The sequence below is a fragment of the Vidua chalybeata genome, chromosome 27, assembly GCF_026979565.1.
Source record: "Vidua chalybeata isolate OUT-0048 chromosome 27, bVidCha1 merged haplotype, whole genome shotgun sequence".
Classification (NCBI taxonomy): domain Eukaryota; kingdom Metazoa; phylum Chordata; class Aves; order Passeriformes; family Viduidae; genus Vidua; species Vidua chalybeata.
In genome coordinates, this window is record NC_071556.1 from 4,790,440 (window position 1) to 4,809,154 (window position 18,715).

Sequence of the window (18,715 nt, forward strand, 5' to 3'; positions counted from 1 at the left end):
GTGAGCCCAGCCAGAGCCGGCTCGCTGGCCTTATATGGCTTCCAAGGCACAATTTCTGCTTGCCCAAGCTCAGGCAGGGTGGAAAAATTTGCTTCCTTGCTACTCCGCCCATGCTGGGCTCCCAAAAAGCATCCACTGAATCCTGGATGGGGAAGGAATGGAAGAATTTACACTGCTCAGCTCCCTGGAAGAGTGAAGCCACGGCTTTGGCAGCACCCTGGGTCACCTCAAACACCGGGGGGAGCAGAGGGAGCCCGACATGCAAGCAGGGGTGCAGAGAGAAGCTGGAACCACAGCTTTTATTCTCTGCATTCCCTCTGAAAAATTCTGATTTTTCTTGCTATTCAGCTGCACTTAAGCCTTTCACATTTGATGGCAGCAAGCTTTACAGGTTAACAAGGAGTTGGGAACATTATTTCCTTTCACTGATTTAGCCATAATACACTTTATTATATAGCAGGAGCACAGAAAACAGCCTTGGCTCAGGGCTCCACACTGTTTTCTGCACAAGTCAGTATGACTGTGAACAATTCTGAAGTCAGTTCTACCTCCTGGTCACAGTGAGGTCCATGTTATCCAGGTTTGGTGTCATCAATTTCTCTGAGCATCACAAACAGACCAACCTTCCTATTCACTAAACAAACACAGCCACTTCCATCACCCTCATTATCCACAAGTGCTGGCAAAAAACAAAGCCCAGTGCATGCAGGCAATTAAAAAGCTGCTTAATTTTCAATAAATGCTCTCCTTCTGTGGACTATAAAGTTGTTTTTTGCTAGAAATGTCTGCACAGTTACTTTTGTCCCAGCCTTGCTGGCCTGTATCAAGATCATCCCTTTTTTTCACAGCAGATTTCTCTCAGTGCAAGAAGCAGGCAGAGATTTATCTGCAGCCATCAGGGGTTTGTCCTTGCTCTCACCTGCTGGTCACCAAATGGCAGAAACCCTGCTCATCCACACACAGATTTTCTCAAAAGACACAAAAAGGGTGGCAAAGGAGCTTATAAAACCAAGTTCTGTCCATTCCCTTGTTCCCTTCTTTTTTGGGGACTGGGAAAGGCAGAAACACAGCCCGTTTGATTTTCTCATAGAAACCAGGAGCCAAAACCAACTGAAATCAGCGCCGGAGCTGGAAAGGTACAACAAAACTCACACAAACATAAAGTCTAGACACTGAAATGTGGAAATATGATTCAAACAACCACAACTGGCACACAACACACTGATTGCAGCCCATCGCAGAATGGGCCTCAGTGGGGAGGAATATAGAAGGAAGATTAAATTAGTTCTTCCACCTCAGTTGTAGAAAATATGGATCCTGTGGGCACAGTGATATGGATTGAGCCGGAGTTTCTTCCGTCCTGCTGGGATTTTTCTTAGGATTTTAAGTAACACACATCTGCTCTTGCTAAATAACAACAATCAGCTTAAATTGTCATAATCATAGACTCACAGAATGGTTTGGGTTAGGAAAAAAAATCATTAAAACCAGTTTATTCCACCCCATGCTACAAGCAGGGACACCTTCCACTATCCCAGGTTGCTCCAAGTCAGCCTTGGACACTTCCAGGGCTGGGGCAGCCCCAGTCCCTCCAGACCTGTTCCTGTCTCCCCATCACTGATCCCATATGAACCTGCCCTTGCTGCCACATGGCTACCCTTATCAAAACATGGCTGAACTCATATATGCTCAAAATACAGAGCCAAGTAGCCAAGAGGATGTTTGTGCTGATGAAATCTAAATACTACAAAGATTTAGGCAATTGGTTGTTTGCAGGAAGTTTTGTGGTACCTGCTGAACTGCATCACGTGTGGACACAAACCTCAAGGACAAAGTCTGCGTCTACCATCAAACCCAACAGCACAGAATGGAGCCCAAAAGGAAAAATATCTCAGCTTTCCACAAAAATTTGCACTGAAGTGTTCTCTCCTGCATAAAAGCCTGCACAGAGGGTTAACCATGATCAGACTGCACCAGACCAGAGAAGACTCCAGGAGGGGGGAGGTGGGCAGCTCAGTCAAGCCCTGCTCACCAGTGCTGACCTCTTTTTTGAGTTAAACAAATGCTGGTTTCTTTAAATTAGAAAAAGGCACTAGTCCAATGTAAAGAAAGGAGAGACCAAGTGCACGGAGCTGTGTTTTTTCTAGACTGTAATGCAAAAAGGATTGGATTTTGGGAAGTCTGCTCTCCCAGTGCAGCAGGGATACACACACCACTCAGCAAACTGACTGCTGAGGGGTTTAGCACCCTCTTTAATATATAAATGCTTGGAAGAAAAACCCAAACCCCACCAAAATCCCCAGTCAGAAAGCAACACCAGATTACCAGGGTGTGCAAAAGTTGCCTTATGTACATGGGATGTTTCTAAGCAACACATGAGCTACTACAGAAAACCCTTATCACCAAATCCAAGCTCCTTTCCTGGGTAATTCATCTAGGTCAAGCTAAGGCATGTTGAACACCAAAGCCCAGTTTTGGTGATGCCTCCTCTGTATCCACCCTGGAAATATTAGCATAGTTCAGGTTATCAGCACGTCTTTTCATGAGCATTTAGTTCACTGCAGATAATGGTTCCTCCAGAAACAGCATTAACCTTAATTATTCAGAGGTAACTCGATCCCAACCTTCCTGATGTTATGACGCCGAGTGACGGCCGCTTTCCCCTCCCTCCCAACTTCTCCTTCCCCAAAATCCAAACAAATCCAGGATATGACACAACTGTGATCCCAAATGAGGGTATCCAGCACAGGATCCCAGACATGGGGTATCCCTTCAAAGTCGACCTAAACCCGTGCAGCCACTCCATCCATTCAAACGCATTCTCCTGTGCATTAGCAGCAAAACCACTAAGTCAGCCAAAATGTATTCTTCTCCCATGGATTAGCTGGCACAAATTAGTACGGGAGTGACGCACGCAGTCTGTCCCTTCCCATTTTTCAACATGCACAAACACCAGGGATTTGGAGACGCTTCACAAGTTTCTGCTTACAAGTTACAGGCAGAGTTTAAATGGTCTGAAACGTGCAAATCGTTCGGGAGATAACACCTCCATTTACCAAGGAGACCTCAAAGGCTCCCTCCAACAAAACCTCGCCTCCCTGGGCGGCGATAAAGGCGCTGCTGCTGTCACAGCAGAGCCCGCACGACGCGAGGGAACTGTTTCAACAGCCACCAGCCCCGTGCCAAGCTGCACCAGGACAAAAACCAACTGAACAGGACAGAGCACTTCACACGGCCTCAGAAAAGCCCTGATGTTGGAGGAGCACTCTGAGCCGACCAGCAGCAGCCACTCCAGGGTCCTCGGGAGACACATTGTTCTGAAGAGACTTCTATGCTTCAGACAGAAGTTAAAAAGATATTATAATAGCTTTCCTCTCTGCTGTTTCAGTGGAGTAAGAAATCAGAATGTGCTGAAAAAGAGAAGGGATTTAATTTTGCTGGGTAAGGAACACAATCACCACATCCAACTGCCAGTTGATACAACTGATGAAATATCCTACTTGAATGAAGAAAAAGAACAACCTAGCCCCATATAAATAACATAAAGGGTTAATCTTCTAGCTTGCTTCCCCCTGTATTTCCAGAGAGCAAAAATTATTAATTCAAATTCAACCTCTCCAATTAATGGTAGGGTATGTTTTGCTGATAAAAAGCAGATCACGTTTGATAAAAAAAAAAAAAAAAAAAAAAAAGAAAGCCCCATCAGTCACAAGGATTCTGTCACAAACTTTCTATTTTCTCTTGGCACATCACCAATTAGACCTAGTTCTTTAGTCTGCTACCACCAATATAAAAAAAAAAAGCATAATGGGTTTATAATGTGCCACCAAATCCCATAGCAACTGTATGTCACTTTAGATGTAAATTACAGACAATTCCTTCCAATGCCGTTTGAAAACTATAGAGATGAATCTATAATTTGAGCAGATCCAAATGCTATACGGTTGAGAGAAAAAGCTTCCCTAAATAATTGAAAGGAAACTGCCACGGGCCAAAACATTCCTCGTGCACAATGTTCAGTGTCTCTTTGTCCCCTTCCTTCCAATGGGAGGTGCCACGTTCAGGTCAACGTGAAGAACACTGAGCAGGAGTGGAGCAGTTCAGGGTGTTCTGCAGATCCTGTCCCATTTTTGCTGATGAGCCGTACGTGTGCGATGAGCTTCCTCTCCAGCCTCCTCTGATTCATTCAGTCATGTCACCGACTCATGTTCCCGATGTCGTAAGAGCCTCAATTTTGACGGACTACAGCATCAGTGAATTAATAGGACAGGAAAAAACAGGTTACAGGGAAGGAGGAATGATGCAAAAAGCTTTGAGATAATTCAATGAATTTTGATTCGAAAGCCGGATTGTTCTTCTCCTCCTGACACCTGCAAGCAGCTTTCAATTCTCAAGTCAGCATGAATACGCATTACCCTAAAGACCCTGTAATGACAGCACAGCCTTCATTTTGTGTTTCATGCTTTGAACGTAGCAAGATGAAGGAATCTCCACAACCTGCTCCAAAAGCCAAGGCTGGGAAGTTATTTCAATAAATAGCAACTCCAAGGGGTCGGGTTAACCCTCATGTCCAAGGGATTGTTTCTCTCACGGTTGGTTTTAGAGCAGCATGGGGAAGATGATTTGGGAAGCCACATCTATAAGACCACAGTCCCAAAATTCAGCTGGGTGAGCACAGGGACAACGTGCTTTGGTTATCTCAGCTGAGTCCCCAATAAATATTTGTGCATCTGCCAAAGTTCACCAGTGAATCAAACGGTGGCTGCAGTTCAAAACACTCTGGGGTAGCAGGGGCACAGAGGGACAACGGGAGCAGGACGTGCTGCTCAGCTCCATCACCAAGGGATGCTACAACCTTCTTTAAACCCTCCTAAAGCCACCAAGCAAGGCAGGACCAGGAGCAGAGTTCAGCCATGGTTAGGTCAACACATAAAGTGACGAGGGAAAAGTGTGCAACTGCATCACGTTGCCTGTAACCAAACAACCAGCCCTCAACCACAGAGAGAGGTTTATAGAAATACGTGGAAGTTGGGAAATTCCCAGGTAAGGGTTCCAGGAACAGCCCTAACACTGTTTAGGTGAACATCAGCACCTTCACCACAAGGGAGAAAGAGCTACTGCCAAGGGACACTCAGGTCTGCCATGTGGCATCTGAATCAGGCAGGAAGATGGGGACTTACCCAGGATGCTGCTAAAAAAACAGATGTGAAAAATAAAGGATGAATGATAACTAAGGGTATTAGGTGAGGATGGTAAAATACCTCCTCACCAAGGACAGGAATGAAAGAGGAAAGCAAGGCACAGGCATGAGGAGTTCCCTTGTACCTTGACAGGGGAAGGAACAAAGTTGGGGGCACACAAGAAGTGATGGGAAAAGTCCTAGAATCATCTAATCCCAGAATGGTTTGGGTTGCAAAGACCTTGAAGACCATCCAGCTCCACCCCCTTGCCATGGGCAGGAACACTTTCCACCAGATCAGGTTGCTCCAAGCCCCATCCAACCTGGCCTTGGCCATGCCCTGCTTTTCTGGGGGGAGTGGGAATGCCTAACCACGTACACACCCCCAAAAGGAAGGCAGCAAACTGCTGGCTGCTCTAGAATTACACTCCCTGGAGAACCCAGAGTTGTTTTAGGTGAGCACACCAGACTGGCTCCATTTCATCAGTGGACAAACCAACTCAGGACACACTTCCCACTGCTCAGCCCTCCCAGCTCAGTAGTCAGAGCTCTCAGTTTCACAACTGTGGGGAAACAGTTTCAGGGGCAGCAAGTTTCACAAGGAGCAGTTGGGTGACATCTCCCTGTGAAGCCAGTGCTAATTCTCTTTTTAAGGCTCCTATTTCTTTCAGGTGAGCTACCAAAGAAACCCTTCCCAGGATCAGAAGCCAGCAGCCCTGTGAGCTGGAGCTCCTCAGCAGCAGCTCCAGGTCCTCTGTACGTGATACGGGAACAGCTTGCTGGAACATAAAGTTGGGGATCAATATCTCAGAATAACAAAATGGTTTGGGCTGGGAGGAACCTTAAAGCTCAACCTGTTTCAACCCCTTTCATGAGCAGGGACACCTTCCACTGGACCAGGCTGCTCTAAACCCCATCCAGAACTTGGATCCCTGTCCATTTTCTTCCTTAGGACGCAGACAATTCAGCAGAAACGCAAGAGCACAGCTCAGCAGAGGCTCAACAAGACAAATATCTGTTTCTCCACAGCCCTGCTGCCTGATCCACACATGGTGCAGCTCCACACCAAGCCTGCAACTGCTCTGGCACCAGGGACACTCCAAACAAATGGCAGCTCGCCCGGCTGGGTGATCATTTTTGGATTATGTAATCCCAATACATTATTATTAGACCAAGAACAAACTCAACCAAGGAACTGAAGACATTTCCCTGCCCGTTCTGGCAGAGGGACAGAGCCTTGTCGCAGGAATCGCACGGACGTGCTACCCCGGTGCCCGAAACAGGTCAGACTGCACATGTTGGACTCCAGGTAACACAAAGAGCAGGATTGGATTCCAGGCCATTATCCATATTACACAACGCTGCCGTCAGTTCCACCACGTTTCAAACCAAACCGAGCAGAAGGAGCCTGAGCAAATTTTTTCCATTTAACTACTGCGGCCCAAAATTAAAGCGGAGCTGGACTGGACAAACAGAAGCTGCAAAGGTGTGTTGGAGGTGGCTCCTGGCAGGGCCGGGCCCAGCGCTTCCGAGGAAGCAGAGACATCCAACAAGCTGGGGAAACTGTTTATAGAACCCATGCAGAATGAGCATATGTGTTTAATAGCCCACTAATTGTTGCGTTATTCACTACACAAACAAGCAGCTCTTCTGCCCTTATCCCTTCCTGCCCAGTTAATCACCAGGAGCCTCTGACTATTTCTCTTTTGGGTGGCAGTGAAGGAAGCAAAGTTCATTAGTGGCTGTTGGCCACCAAACAATCCTGAGCCCAGACTTCATTTAGAAAATAAACACCACTATTCATGTGTGACATGGACTCGGAATAGCTTCCCAAAATATTTAACGCAGCTGCCCGTAGTCTTCCCACTCTCCCTCCCCCAAAATAAAAGGCTTTCCCAATATATAGGAAAGAATTATTTGGATTATTTGTTTCATTTTTCAGAGTGAAAAAAAGCTAATAATTCAAGTCACTTATTCCTCCTGACTTCTCATAATGCTGATAAACACTCATTAAAATATAAGTTGATAAACCCTGGTACAGTCATTACCTTCGTCCTCATACAGAGATTGCCCAATTCAGTGATGTGATGTAACCAACACCCTAAATTAAAAATAGTGTTGTGACAACATATGGTTTATCCTACAGAAGCTGGCAGGCAGGACGCTCCTAATGACAAACGGGTTTAGGCTCCCAGCTTCCCCCAGCAAGGTGAGGAGACAGAAATGCTCGTCGCAGGATCAGAGGCGGAAAGAAAAAATAAAATAAAAATAAAATTACACTAAAAAAATGACAGTTTTGAACCCCTCTCCGGTCCATCCCAACACCAGCTGCCGAGCTTTGCCATTATTCTCTATTTACATGACTAATAAGCTCTCTGGATGCATTTCAAGGAAACGGGCACGGAAAAGACAATCTGGAAATTTCAAAATACAGTCTGAACGTGCCTCCCCCCCCCCCCCCCCACTCCCGGGAGGGGAGCACCGAGCCGGCGGGGGATGAACAACCGGGTGTCCCGGGGAGGGGACAGCGACGGAGGGAACCCCCCCAGTCCGGGATGGCAGCACCGGGGATGGACCCACCGCCGCCCCCCGCCCCCAGCTTTGGAAACCCACGTCACGTTCACCGGGGAAACGGGGGGGGGGGCACCGACGTCCCTTCGCCCCCCTCCCCAGACACTTACGGGGACTGACGGCAGCTTCTCGTCACCTCCCGGGAGGAGGAGGGGGGCACCGAGCGCCCACCCCCGCACCGAGACCGCGGGGCCCCTGTCACCCACCCGGGGGGGGGCACGCTGAGGGTCCCCGCTCACCCACGGGGGTGGTGGCACAAGGGGGTCCCCCCCAGCAATGACCCGGGCCGGGGGGGGGGCGGGAAGCACCGACACCGCCCGGTGCCCCCCGGGCACTTCGCGGAGGATCACGACCCCTCCCCGGTCACCCACCGGGGGGCCCGGAGGGACCACGCAAACACGACCGGGGACGAGGGACACACCGGGGTGCTCCGGGGCGTTACAGGGAGGGGCACCGCGAGTCCCCTCCGGTGTCCCTCAGGCACCTGGCACCAGGATCGCCCCCCCACACCATTCCCGGTTCTCCGGTCACTCACGGACGGTGGGGGGGGGGGGGGGGGCGGGAGCCTCCGCACCCCCTCAGCCCCCCACCGGGGAGTCCCCCCCCCGCCCCAGGCCGCACACGCACTTCACGAGGAGCTCCCCCCTCTCACCTCCCCTCACATCCCCGCCGGTGCCGCCCTCAGGGCTCCGTCCGGGGGCCTCGTGGCGGCCGCCCGCTCGCCCTCGGCGGGGCCGTGCCCGCCGCCCCACGCCCGCCAGCCCCGTACCTTACAGGCCTGGTAGCTCTCGAAGGCGCGCAGGGCGCTCTCCGTGAGCTTGACGTGGAAGACGGAGACGCGGGTGCCGCGGCCGAGGCGGCCGCAGGACAGCCCGTACCCGCGCTCCGCCTGCAGCGCCGCCATCTTGGGACCGTCTCCCCCTCCGCGCCTGGGCCGCCGGGGCCGCGCGCCGCCGGCACGCCCCTCCTTATGAATTATTCATGATGCGCCGCTCCGCCGGCCACGCCCACGCGGAGCGCCTGTTGCTGGGGCGAGGAGGTGGGCAGCGGGCGCGCCGATTGGCTGGGTGATGCCGGGCGCCGCGCCGGATTGGCCCGTGGGGAAGGGGGAGGCGGGGATATGTAAATGCGGGCGCGGGGCATGCTGGGGAGGGTGGTCTGGTGCAGCCGGGGAGCGCTGCGGGATCGTGGGGAGGGGGCGGCGGGTGGGGGAACCCCGGGAATGAACCCCGGGAACGAACCCCCTGACCCACCCCGGGCACTTAACCCTCCGGGTGTGAACTCCCTGCAACCCTGGGCATCAAATCCCCGGGCGTGAGCCCCCCAGCCAGGAATCCTCTGGAACCCCCAGGCATAAAATCCCACGGTGTGAGCCGCCCAGGCATAAACCCTCTGGACCCCCCAGGCATTAAATCCCCGGGTGTGAGCCCCCCAGCCATGAACCCTCTGGACCCCCCAAGCATAAAATCCCCGGGTGTGAGCCCCCCCAGCCGTGAAACCTCTGGACCCCCCTGGGCATGAGCCCCCCGGGTGTGAGCCCCCCAGCCATGAACCCTCTGGAACCCCCAGGCATGAAATCCCCGGGTGTGAGCCCCCCAGCCATGAACCCTCCGGACCCCCCTGGACATGAGCCCCCCGGGCATGACTCTTCATGGTGGGCACCCCCTGTACTCCCCCAGGTGTGAATCCCCCAGGCATGAACCCCCCCAACCCCGCAGACCTCCCCAGTCATGAGCACCCCGGCATGGATCCCCTGATGCCCAGGTAGAGCCTGAAGGTTCCACGCTTCCTCCAGGACTGATTTTGGCGTCCCAGGCTCCCCCCCCTCCCCGAGCATTGCCCCTCCCTGCAGCCTCTATGCGTCCCCACGCGTGGCAATAAACAGGCCCGAATGTGAAGGAGTTGTCCTTTATTTGGGAAGTTCACAGTTTGGGGTGCAAGGACAGTGCTACAACCCCCCCACGAGCAGAGCTGAGGCTGGGCAGCGGCAGGCGCTGGGGGGGCTGCAGGGCAGGGAGGGACCCCCGACGAGCTTGGACCCACAGGAAGACAGCCAGGACAGGGGGTCTCCAGCGCTCCCCTCCTCCATCCTTCCCACCACGGGTTTCTTTGGCTTCCTTTGGACATTGCACGCTCCAGGGATGTGCAGAGAGGAGGGCAGCGGGTGCCTCCAGGAAGGCTGAGTCCCTGGCAGCCCCCGCCAGAGATCAGGGAATGTCGCTGCATCTGCCCCTGGGCACGTCCACATCGCTTCCCACAGCTTCCTTCTCCGTGCCTCCTCCCCGTGCCCACCCTGTCCTGGCAGCAGGACCACAACACCCGGGGTGGGCACGGCCAGGACGTACCGGTGCGAGGCGCCTCCCGCTGCCCCCGACACCCTCGGGGCTGGGGGCTGAGCCCCTGATTGCAGGGAGGCTGCCCGGGGGTCCCTGCTCTGCCGGCGGCTCCCTGCCCACAGCTGCACCCGCCCGCGCCAGGAGGGACGCGGGGAACGTCGGGAGAGAGATCCGGCACCTCCGGCAGAGAAAGCATCCGTGCTCCTGGAGCTGCGAGTCCGCGGGAAGGGGTGGCAGAGCCTCGGGGGAGCCCCTCGGCGGAGAGAGAGGCAGGGCTCGGCGCCGGTCCCGTGCCAAGGGGCCGCCCCGGTGCCACCCTCAGTTCCTGGCCGCGATGACCACGGACAAGGCCACGCCGCCGAGCGCGATGGCCGTCGCGCCGAAGAGCCACTTCCAGGGGATGGACTGCGGGGCAGAGCACGGGGACGTGAGGGGCTGTGCCCGTGGCAGGGGACACGTGCCACCCTGCCTGCCCTGCCTGACTGGACAGGCCATCCCAAAAAGGCAGCGCTGTGCCGGCTCTGCCCGCGGGGACAGCGTGTGCCGCCAGCTGACAGCGCTTCCCAACGGGCAGCTGGGAGGCAAAGTGCAGAGCCCTGCAGCTGGCATGGCCGGGATCCGGTGCACACAGCCAGCAGCACAGGCTGTTATCAGCGATGTTTTCCGGGCACGGCTCCCGGAGCACGGCCCCCTGCTCCCAGCGGGATCGCTGTCCTGACGCAGCCCGACCGCATCCTGCTTAGCAGCAGGGCTGCGTCCCTCCTGCGGGACCCGGGGGACACTGACACACCCCCTGTGGACCCCCACCCACTCGGCCACCCCCGAGAGAGGCCTTACCCAGGGCAGTTTGTCTTTGCACTTCCTGGGGGTGCTGGCGGTGCTGGGATTCCCGAGCATCTTCCTGTACATCTCCGTCTCCACGTTCCTCTGGTCCGCGTGCTTCTTCACCAGCTTGGAGAGCTCAGCGTGGATGGTCTGGGGAGGGCAGGGTGGCGTTATCAGCCCCGCACCACCCCTGCCTGCCAGGGAGGGGACCTGTCACCCACAGCACGTTCCACCACCCCTGGGATGTGCAGGAACGTCGTGGAAGAGCTCAGAAATGGCTGAGGGGGTGTTGAGGCCTCATCCTGCCCCGTGTCCCAACGGGACACTCTGTGGGTCCAGTGCCCCTCTGTCCTTTTTGGCTGCTGAAGCCACTCCCTGCCTGGCAGCAGGGAGCAGAGCCCAGGGCTGATGCCAGACATCAGGAAAGGGATTTTATCTTTTAATCGAGACAGGAAAGTGTCTGCCTTGAGGACAGACATGCACCAGCTCTCCCACTTTCCGTCTGGAAGCAGCCTGGGAAAGCGGGCTTAAAACTCAGCCTGGTGTGAAGTGGGATTGCAGCAAGACCCGCAGCGTGTCGACACCTGCCCTGCTGGGGCAGGAAAAGGCTCTGAGTCCTGCGTGGGGCCCACAGGCTCCCCAAAAGCAGCAGGAAGCACCGGGGAGCTGAGCAGGGCAGGGTGGCAGAAGGACGTTGTGGTGGCCCTGGTGGCACAGCCACGCTGTGCCCTCTGCTGGGGGACACATCCCGAGAGCACCGGCTCTGCCAGCTGGGAAAAGCTGCCTCCAACACGAAAACTTGGATGTCTGGAGGACACAACGCTCCTGCCCAGAGCTCCCCGGGGCTGTCACATCAGTGTCAGACAACCAGCAGCATCCCACGCTGCCCCCAGAACTCTTCCAAGGGGTCAGGATGTCTGTGACAGCCTCGCGGGAGGCAGGTGGAGCCCAGCATTTCTGGAGTGTTTTCAGCACCGGTAGCCGTGGCCCCTGAGTCACCCACGCCACGACAGGAGCCCGGGCAGCAGCTGGGGAGGGCAGTAATTTGCTGTACTTGTGGTTTCACTGGACACGTCACTGCCGGGCATTTGGATTTTCCAGCCCTCTCCAATTAAAAGCTCCATCGGAACTGGGGAGCAGCCGCCCTGCCCAGGGACGTGCCAGGGGAATGGTTCCCAGTGCTGCTCCCTCTCCACCCTGACCTTGATGGGAAAGGAAGGGTTTGGGGTCCAGCTCACCCTTCCAAGGGTGCTCAGACCACCCCTGAAGGTGCTGGGGGGCCACCAAGCACCTGCTTGTGCCACATCTCGCCCCATGACCTTCAGGGACTGGATCGTGACACAGATCCTGGTGGTCTGGTGGAACTCCCATGAAAGAAATGGACACAAGAGATCCAGACGAGGATTAAAGCCCATCTGGAGAGCCAAGACCCCCGGGACGACCCTGTGCAGGCAACACCCCCCTGTCTCCTCCCAGTCTCGCCCCTGCTAGGGTCATTTCCTGGCACTGGTTTTTGATTTCTCCCGAGGCTCCAGTCCTGCAGCTGATCATTAACTGACAGGAAATTCCTGACCCAGAGCTCGCCCTGCCCGGGCGCTGGACCGAGGTCTGGCTGCTCCCAGCACCCGGTGATTCACTCTCGGGGCTGCTCGGCGAGTTTGTGGGGACTCAGCTCTGCTCCACTTCCCCCAACCACAGCACAAACTGCCCGAGCCACCTGGGGGAACCTGGAGCAGCCTGGACCCTCCCCACGGCGTGGCTGGAGCACGGATGGGCCGGCAGGGAGTCCTGTCACCGTCAGGACCAAAGGTCAACAGGGAACCTCGCAACGTGGAGATAAGGTTGGAGACCAGCCACACTCCACGTGATGCATCATTCCCCAGGCTCTGGGGGGCTATTCCCAGCCTCCCTTCACGGGGCTGGGGACAGCTCCAGCGAGTCTCAGCCTCCCAGGGGCAACACTGAGGTTTGTAGGGACGCAGACAACAGAGAAGAAGCAGCGTGCAGGGGACTCCCCAGCTCGGGGGGGATCACACGGGCAGCACACACCTCCAGCCTACCTTGTTTGAAGGCTCCAGCTTCAACGCTGCCTTCAGGATGGGAATGGCCTCTCTGTATTCCCCCTGCTGAGCCAGCACCTGCAGGGTGACACACGGACGGAGCAGGGCTGAGGGCTGTCCCTCAGCCCCCCGCCACACCGCGGAGAAGGGCCCCCTCCTCACCTTCCCCTTTCGGAAGAGAGCCTTGATGTTCCCCGGCTGGTGCTCCAGCACGAGGTTGCAGGACTTGAGAGCTGCCTTGAAATGGTCCAACTTCAGCTGCGAGGCCGCCAGGTTGTTGAGACACTTCACCTTCACATCCAGCAGCTCGGCCTCCTCGTCTGGGCTGAAATCCACTGCACACACCCCGAGGCCAGGTTACAGCAGGGCCAGGAGCCCAGGTGACCCTCTCCTGGTGGGGACAAGCTACCTTTGGAGCTGGAGCCCACAATCCTGAGGGCGATGTCGTACGAGTTGATGGCCAGCACGTAATCTGCCTGCTGGTAGAAGAAGTTGCCGCGCTCCCGCTTGCGGTTGGCCAGCTGGATCTTCTCCTTCCCGCTGAGCAGCTCCAGGTCCGGCGCGTCCCGAGCCGCCAGCAGCTCCACCTCCAGCGTGAGGGACGCGTTGGGGGGGACGTCAGGGCTCCTGCACAAAGCCAGGGGACAGCTGTCACCTCTCAGATGGGCTGTATGCACCTAGCGCCGTGGCTCAGCAATCCGAGCCAGGGAAGATTCCCGGGGCGGGGAATGATGTGGATCCTTCCACGCTGCTCACGAGGAAGCAGAGGTTGGACAGCTGGGCTGTCACCAGGTGAGCAGGGGACAGCTTCCCCAGCCCTGTTTGGGACCACGCTGCTCCAGCTGACGTGCTGCCAGCCCTCACCTGCCCTGAGCCCCGTAGCAGTACTTGGCTTCTGACACGATCAAAGCCGTCTCGCCCATCTCCAGGAGCTGCACGCACAGGTCCAGAGCCTGCAGGGGACAACGTGGCACCAGGGAAGGGACTGTAAAGGTTCTCCAGTTCCTGCCATGGTCGGACCTTTACATCTTCCACAAGAGCAGGTAGCTCCAAACCCCCTCTAACTCGGCCAACATCATGGGGAGGGAGCACGAGAAAGGGCAGAGGGGTCACTTAGGTCCACAAACGGGATGTCACCGAGCCCAACCCTCCCTGTGGCCCCTGAGGTGAGGTCTTGCTCCCAGGTGAGCTTCCAGCCCGCGCTCACCTGCAGGACGTCGCAGTCCCCCAGCGTGAAGGTGAGGGCAGGGTCCTCTTCCACCACGGTGCCATCCTCCAGCGTGGCCTTCAGGCGGATTGTCACGTCCTGGCCCTTCTGGGGACGGCTGTCCACACCCTGGCCTGGCACCAGCGTCTTCTTCTTGAGCAAACCATTCCCTGGGCACGGAAAAACCCGGAGGCACATCGCGACACGGTGGGGAGGGAAAAGCCCGACTGCCCCCCACCCTTCTGTAGCTCCTGCCCGGCCTTCGCGGCACCGGTAGCCCCGGGGAAGCCCGAGAGGCCCCGGAACCGAGCAGCCTCTGCTCTCACCCAAAACATCGAGCCACTCCTCGGGGTCCCCGGCCGCGTCCCCCGCGCCCTGCTCCGGGGGCTGCGCGTCCTCCCGCGGCGGGGCCGGCGGCCGCCCCACGTCCTCCAGCGGGGGCAGCTCGCTCAGGTCATCCTCATCCTCCTCCCCCTCCTCCTCTTCCAGGACCTCGAAATCCTCCGCCGTGTCCAGCTGAGCCTCGTCCGCCGCCGGCTCGGTGCCGGTGCCCGCCCGGCCCGGGGAGCCGCTCCTCGCTTCCTCCCCGCTGGACGCCATGGCGGCGGAGCAACCTGGAGCGGGGAGAGAGGACAGCGATCGGGCCTGCTCTTACCGCCAGAGACGCTCCGCCGGCCCGGAGACCCCCGGGACCCTCCCGGGAGCGGGGGATGCGCAACGGGACAGCGGAGACTCCCGGGGCGCCGGGGAAGGATCGGGCCTGGCGGGGGCGGGGGCTCGGGCTCGGTGGGATGATGGGGGGGGGGGTTCTGTCCCGGTGATATCGGGGAGGGGTCGCGGTCCCGGCCCGGTACCGCGGGGGGGGGGGGCGGCCCCGCGCCCCCCGCCCGCCCGCCCCACGTGACCGCCGCGCGCCCCCCGCCGCTCCCACCTGGCCCGCGAACGCGCGGGCGCAGGCCCCGCCCCCCCCGCTCCTATTGGCCCGGCTCCGCCCACCGCGCGACGCCATTGGGCGGGGAGCACGCTCGTCAGCCGCGCGCCCGCCCCGCCCCCCCCGACGCCTTAAAGGGGCCGCCACCAGCGCGGCCGCCCCGGCGCGGCGGGCAGCGGGGCCGGGGGCTCGGCACCGCTACCGGAGAGGCTCCGTGATGCCCGCGGGGGTCGCGACCCTCTCGCCCGGCCGGTCTCCGGGACTTCCGGCTCGGCGCGGTGACGCCGCGGGGTCGCGCCCCACGTGACTCCACACCCGGAAGCGGCGCGGAGCGGCCGCCGGTGCCGCCCCCGGTACCGCTCCCGCTCCCGTCATGTGAAGCGGCGGGACGGGCTCCCGCAGGTGCGCGGGCATTGCCGGTAGGAGGCCCCGGGGACACCAGTGGGGGCTCAGCCCCCCGTGTCCCCGAGGGAACCCGGGGCTGGCGGCGTTACCGGGAGCGGCGGGCGGCCACGGGACCTCCCGTTACCGGCGTGTGGGGCCGCCCCGGGAGGGGGCACGGCGGCGGGGTACCCGGTACTGGGTGCATGGCAGGGCGGAGGGGGTCCCGCTATCGCGGAGGGGAAGTGGCGGGGGGGGGGGTCTCCGTTACCGGTGCGGGAAGCGCGGGGGGCTCCGGTCCCCCCGGCTGAGCCGCCGCCCCGCGGGTCCCGCAGGCCACGATGGAGCCCACGGCCTCGCAGGTGTTCTGCGGGAGGGTGCTGGGCATGGTCAACGCCGAGGACGTCAACGCCATCATCCTAGCCCAGAAAAACATGTGAGTGCCGGGGGGAGCGGCCGGTGGGAAACCCGGTACCGGCACCGGGAGCCTCCCGGGATCCTCGCCGAGCTCCCTCTGCCTCCCCCGCGCAGGTTGGATCGGTTTGAGAAGACCAACGAGATGCTGCTCAACTTCAACAACCTGTCCAGCGTGCGCATGCAGCAGATGAGCGAGCGCTTCCTGCACCACACCAGGACCCTGGTGGAGATGAAGAAGGACCTGGACAGCATCTTCCGGAGGATCCGGTGGGAAACGGGGTGGGAACGGCCCGGGAGATGGCCTGCGGGGGCTGGGTGGGGCGGGGGGTGGTGTTAGAGCGGGGCACAGGTCGGAATTTGGGGGGCTATGAGAAGGAAAATCTCTTGGGGAAGGGAAAATGTATGACCGAGTGACCACGTGGAGGTTGGAGCTTTGGGTCTCCATGGTCCTGCTCTGGGTGGGATGGGATGGGCTCGGCTGCCTTGGGAGCTGCTCGGGGTGGTCACAAAATGCAGGATTCAGAAGCACCCCGTGTGCTGGGAGGGATGGGATGGAGTGCTCTGGGGGTTTGGGGTGGGGATCCCTCAGCCTCGGGATTTGTTTGCGTTGCCCACGGTGCTGGAGGCCGAGGGAGCCGTGGGGCAGCTCAGCTCCAGGTCCCTCAGCTCCCCACGGACTCGGGATCGTTCTCTCCTCCCCAGGACGCTCAAGGGGAAGTTGGCAAAGCAGTACCCAGAGGCTTTCAGCAGTGAGTGATTCCTGACGCGCGGATTCACGGAGTCGTGGAATGGTTTGGGCTGGGGGGGACCTTAAAACCCATCTGGTGCCACCCCTGCCGTGGCAGGGACACCTTCCACCATCCCAGGCTGCTCCAAACCCCGTCCAAGCTGGCCTTGGACACTTCAGGGATCCAGGGGCAGCCACAGCTGCTCTGGGCACCTGTGCCAGGGCCTCGCCTCCCTCCCAGGGAACAATTCCTGCCCAATATCCCACCTATCCCTGCCCTCTGGCAGTGGGAAGCCATTCCCCTTGTCCTGGAACTCCACGCTCATTTTTCCTCCTGTGGGAGCAGTCTCTGTTCCTAAGAACACATCAGACATCCCTCAGGAATCAGAAGTCCATGTGCTGGCACGTGGCTGCTTCCCTAAAAGCCCAAAAAAACCCTTAATTCCGTTAAATCCAGCTGCAAGAAATTGCAAACGACCGCTAATTTACGCGCCGGTGATTCGCTGGATTTTTTTTTTTTTTTTTTTTTTTTTTTTTTTAAATCCCTGCTACAAGCACAATTAGGGAACTCTCCACAAACCTAACACCTCCCTGCTCCCCTCGCAGACATCCACGAATCCCCCATCCTGGAGGACGACGACGACTTCGACCCCGTCCCCAAGAGCACCACGACCACCATCGCTACCTCGGAGCAGAGCACGGAGTCCTGTGACACCAGCCCCGACGTCATCTCCCCCACCACCAGCCAGGATTTTGAGGATTTATCCCAAGGCCAGTACGACGGCCCGGCCGTGAACGGACAGAGTCTCACAGACGAGGACACGGCCAGCGGCCTGGACTAGGAGCCACGTCCCGCCCCTGGAGAACTTTCTAGCCTGTATTTATATTTGTGTGTCGCTCTTTTGCTTTTTTTTTTTTTTTTTTGGGTTTTTTTTTGGTTTTTTTTCCCCTCGGGAAGAGGGAAGCGAAGGCTGGGAGAAAGCTGAGGGAGGAAGGTGCTGCCCTTCTGCCTGGAAACTGCCACTGAGGTGTAAAGCCAGCGCTCGCTTCAGGGGGAATCAGTAAATCCTGGGTTGGAAATGCCTCTTGTCCTCCCTCCTTCCTGCGCTCAGGAGAGCGGCTACACTTCACCTGTGTAGATTTTTTTTGGCGCAGAAAAGCCGTTTTTGGGGCACAGGTGTTTGTGTTTTGTAAGAATTGTTGTCTCTGAGGCTCTGTGTGCCCACCAGCTCTGCCAGGGGCCTGTCCCTGCTGCTGATGGACTTGTGCTGGCTGAGTTCTCCACAGCTGGGATGAGCCAGAGCTGTGTTTCCCTTTGGTTCTCACACTCACATGGTGCTGCTGGCTGCTCCACAGGCAGCCTCCCAGGAGCAGGAGCTGTCCAGATCTTTCTTTTCCACCAGCACTGTGGTGTGATGGAGGAACTGCTTGGGTTTGGGGCCCTGAAGGCCTGGGAGGGGGTGAGAGAAGAGTGGGGGGCTGCAGGACTGGGTTTTGCAGCTGATCCTGGAGCTGTGGGACCCATCATGGGGATGGTTCTGGGGCTGTGGGGCCGGTCTGGGATCCCTGGGGTCAGTGTGGCCATGGTCCTGGCACTGTGGGACCGGTCGTGGGTCCAGTCCTGTGGCCATGGGATCAGTGTGGGTCATTCCCAGGGGCTGTGGGCAGTGTCCGGTTTGGGGGGGTCAGTCCTGTGGCCATGGGATCAGTGTGGGTCATTCCCAGGGGCTGTGGGCAGTGTCCGGTTTGGGGGGGTCAGTCCTGTGGCCATGGGGTCAGTGTGGGTCATTCCCAGGGGCTGTGGGCAGTGTCCAGTTTGGGGGGGTCAGTCCCAGGGGCTGTGGGCAGTGTCCGGTTTGGGGGGGTCAGTCCTGTGGCTATGGGGTCAGTGTGGGTCATTCCCAGGGGCTGTGGGCAGGGGGTCGGTCCTGGGGCCATGTGGTCAGGGTTGGTTTGGTCCCAGGTCCGTGCAGACCCTCCCGCGCCCTGTCCCGCGGTGCCGGTGTCACCCTGGCGGTGCCGGGGCTGTGGCGGGGCGGTACCGGGGCCGTCACGGGGCGGTACCGGGGCCGTCACGGGGC

General features: G+C 58.1%; 3 protein-coding genes across 7 annotated transcripts in view; 1 reads left to right on the forward strand and 2 right to left on the reverse strand.

Annotated features, from left to right (window-relative positions):
- ELL (elongation factor for RNA polymerase II) overlaps positions 1 to 8,702 on the reverse strand; it is a 50,316-nt gene extending 41,614 nt beyond the window's left edge. Inside the window, exon 1 of one of the 2 annotated variants that reach the window (XM_053966058.1) lies at positions 8,520 to 8,702. In XM_053966058.1, the coding sequence (XP_053822033.1) occupies positions 8,520 to 8,654 (135 nt within the window). In that variant the 5' untranslated portion in view covers positions 8,655 to 8,702. Of the gene's footprint in view, positions 1 to 7,227; positions 7,427 to 8,519 lie in introns of those variants that run through there. The other variant, XM_053966059.1, reaches the window with a different exon arrangement.
- A 942-nt stretch (positions 8,703 to 9,644) lies between these two features.
- Positions 9,645 to 15,392, reverse strand: FKBP8 (FKBP prolyl isomerase 8). 2 transcript variants are annotated; one of them, XM_053966096.1, is made up of 9 exons: positions 15,312 to 15,392; positions 14,505 to 14,792; positions 14,179 to 14,348; positions 13,836 to 13,924; positions 13,381 to 13,598; positions 13,134 to 13,306; positions 12,972 to 13,049; positions 10,924 to 11,061; positions 9,645 to 10,491 (listed from the first exon to the last, which is right to left on the reverse strand). In XM_053966096.1, exons 2-9 carry the CDS (start codon positions 14,776 to 14,778, stop codon positions 10,405 to 10,407), a joined length of 1,227 nt encoding a protein of 408 aa, XP_053822071.1. In that variant the 5' UTR covers positions 14,779 to 14,792; positions 15,312 to 15,392; the 3' UTR covers positions 9,645 to 10,404. The 2 variants fall into 2 exon arrangements, with proteins under 2 accessions (XP_053822071.1, XP_053822070.1); XM_053966095.1 differs by lacking the exon at positions 15,312 to 15,392 and adding an exon at positions 15,110 to 15,141.
- Positions 15,329 to 17,808, forward strand: KXD1 (KxDL motif containing 1). Of its 3 annotated transcripts, none has more exons than XM_053966164.1 (5): positions 15,329 to 15,528; positions 15,826 to 15,926; positions 16,022 to 16,174; positions 16,610 to 16,656; positions 17,241 to 17,808. In XM_053966164.1, the coding sequence occupies exons 2-5, from the start codon at positions 15,832 to 15,834 to the stop codon at positions 17,474 to 17,476; spliced, it is 531 nt and encodes a 176-aa protein (XP_053822139.1). In that variant the 5' UTR covers positions 15,329 to 15,528; positions 15,826 to 15,831; the 3' UTR covers positions 17,477 to 17,808. The 3 variants fall into 3 exon arrangements, with proteins under 3 accessions (XP_053822139.1, XP_053822138.1, XP_053822140.1); XM_053966163.1 differs by having other exon boundaries at positions 15,329 to 15,511; XM_053966165.1 differs by lacking the exon at positions 15,329 to 15,528 and adding an exon at positions 15,559 to 15,685.
- Positions 17,809 to 18,715: the final 907 nt, after the last annotated feature.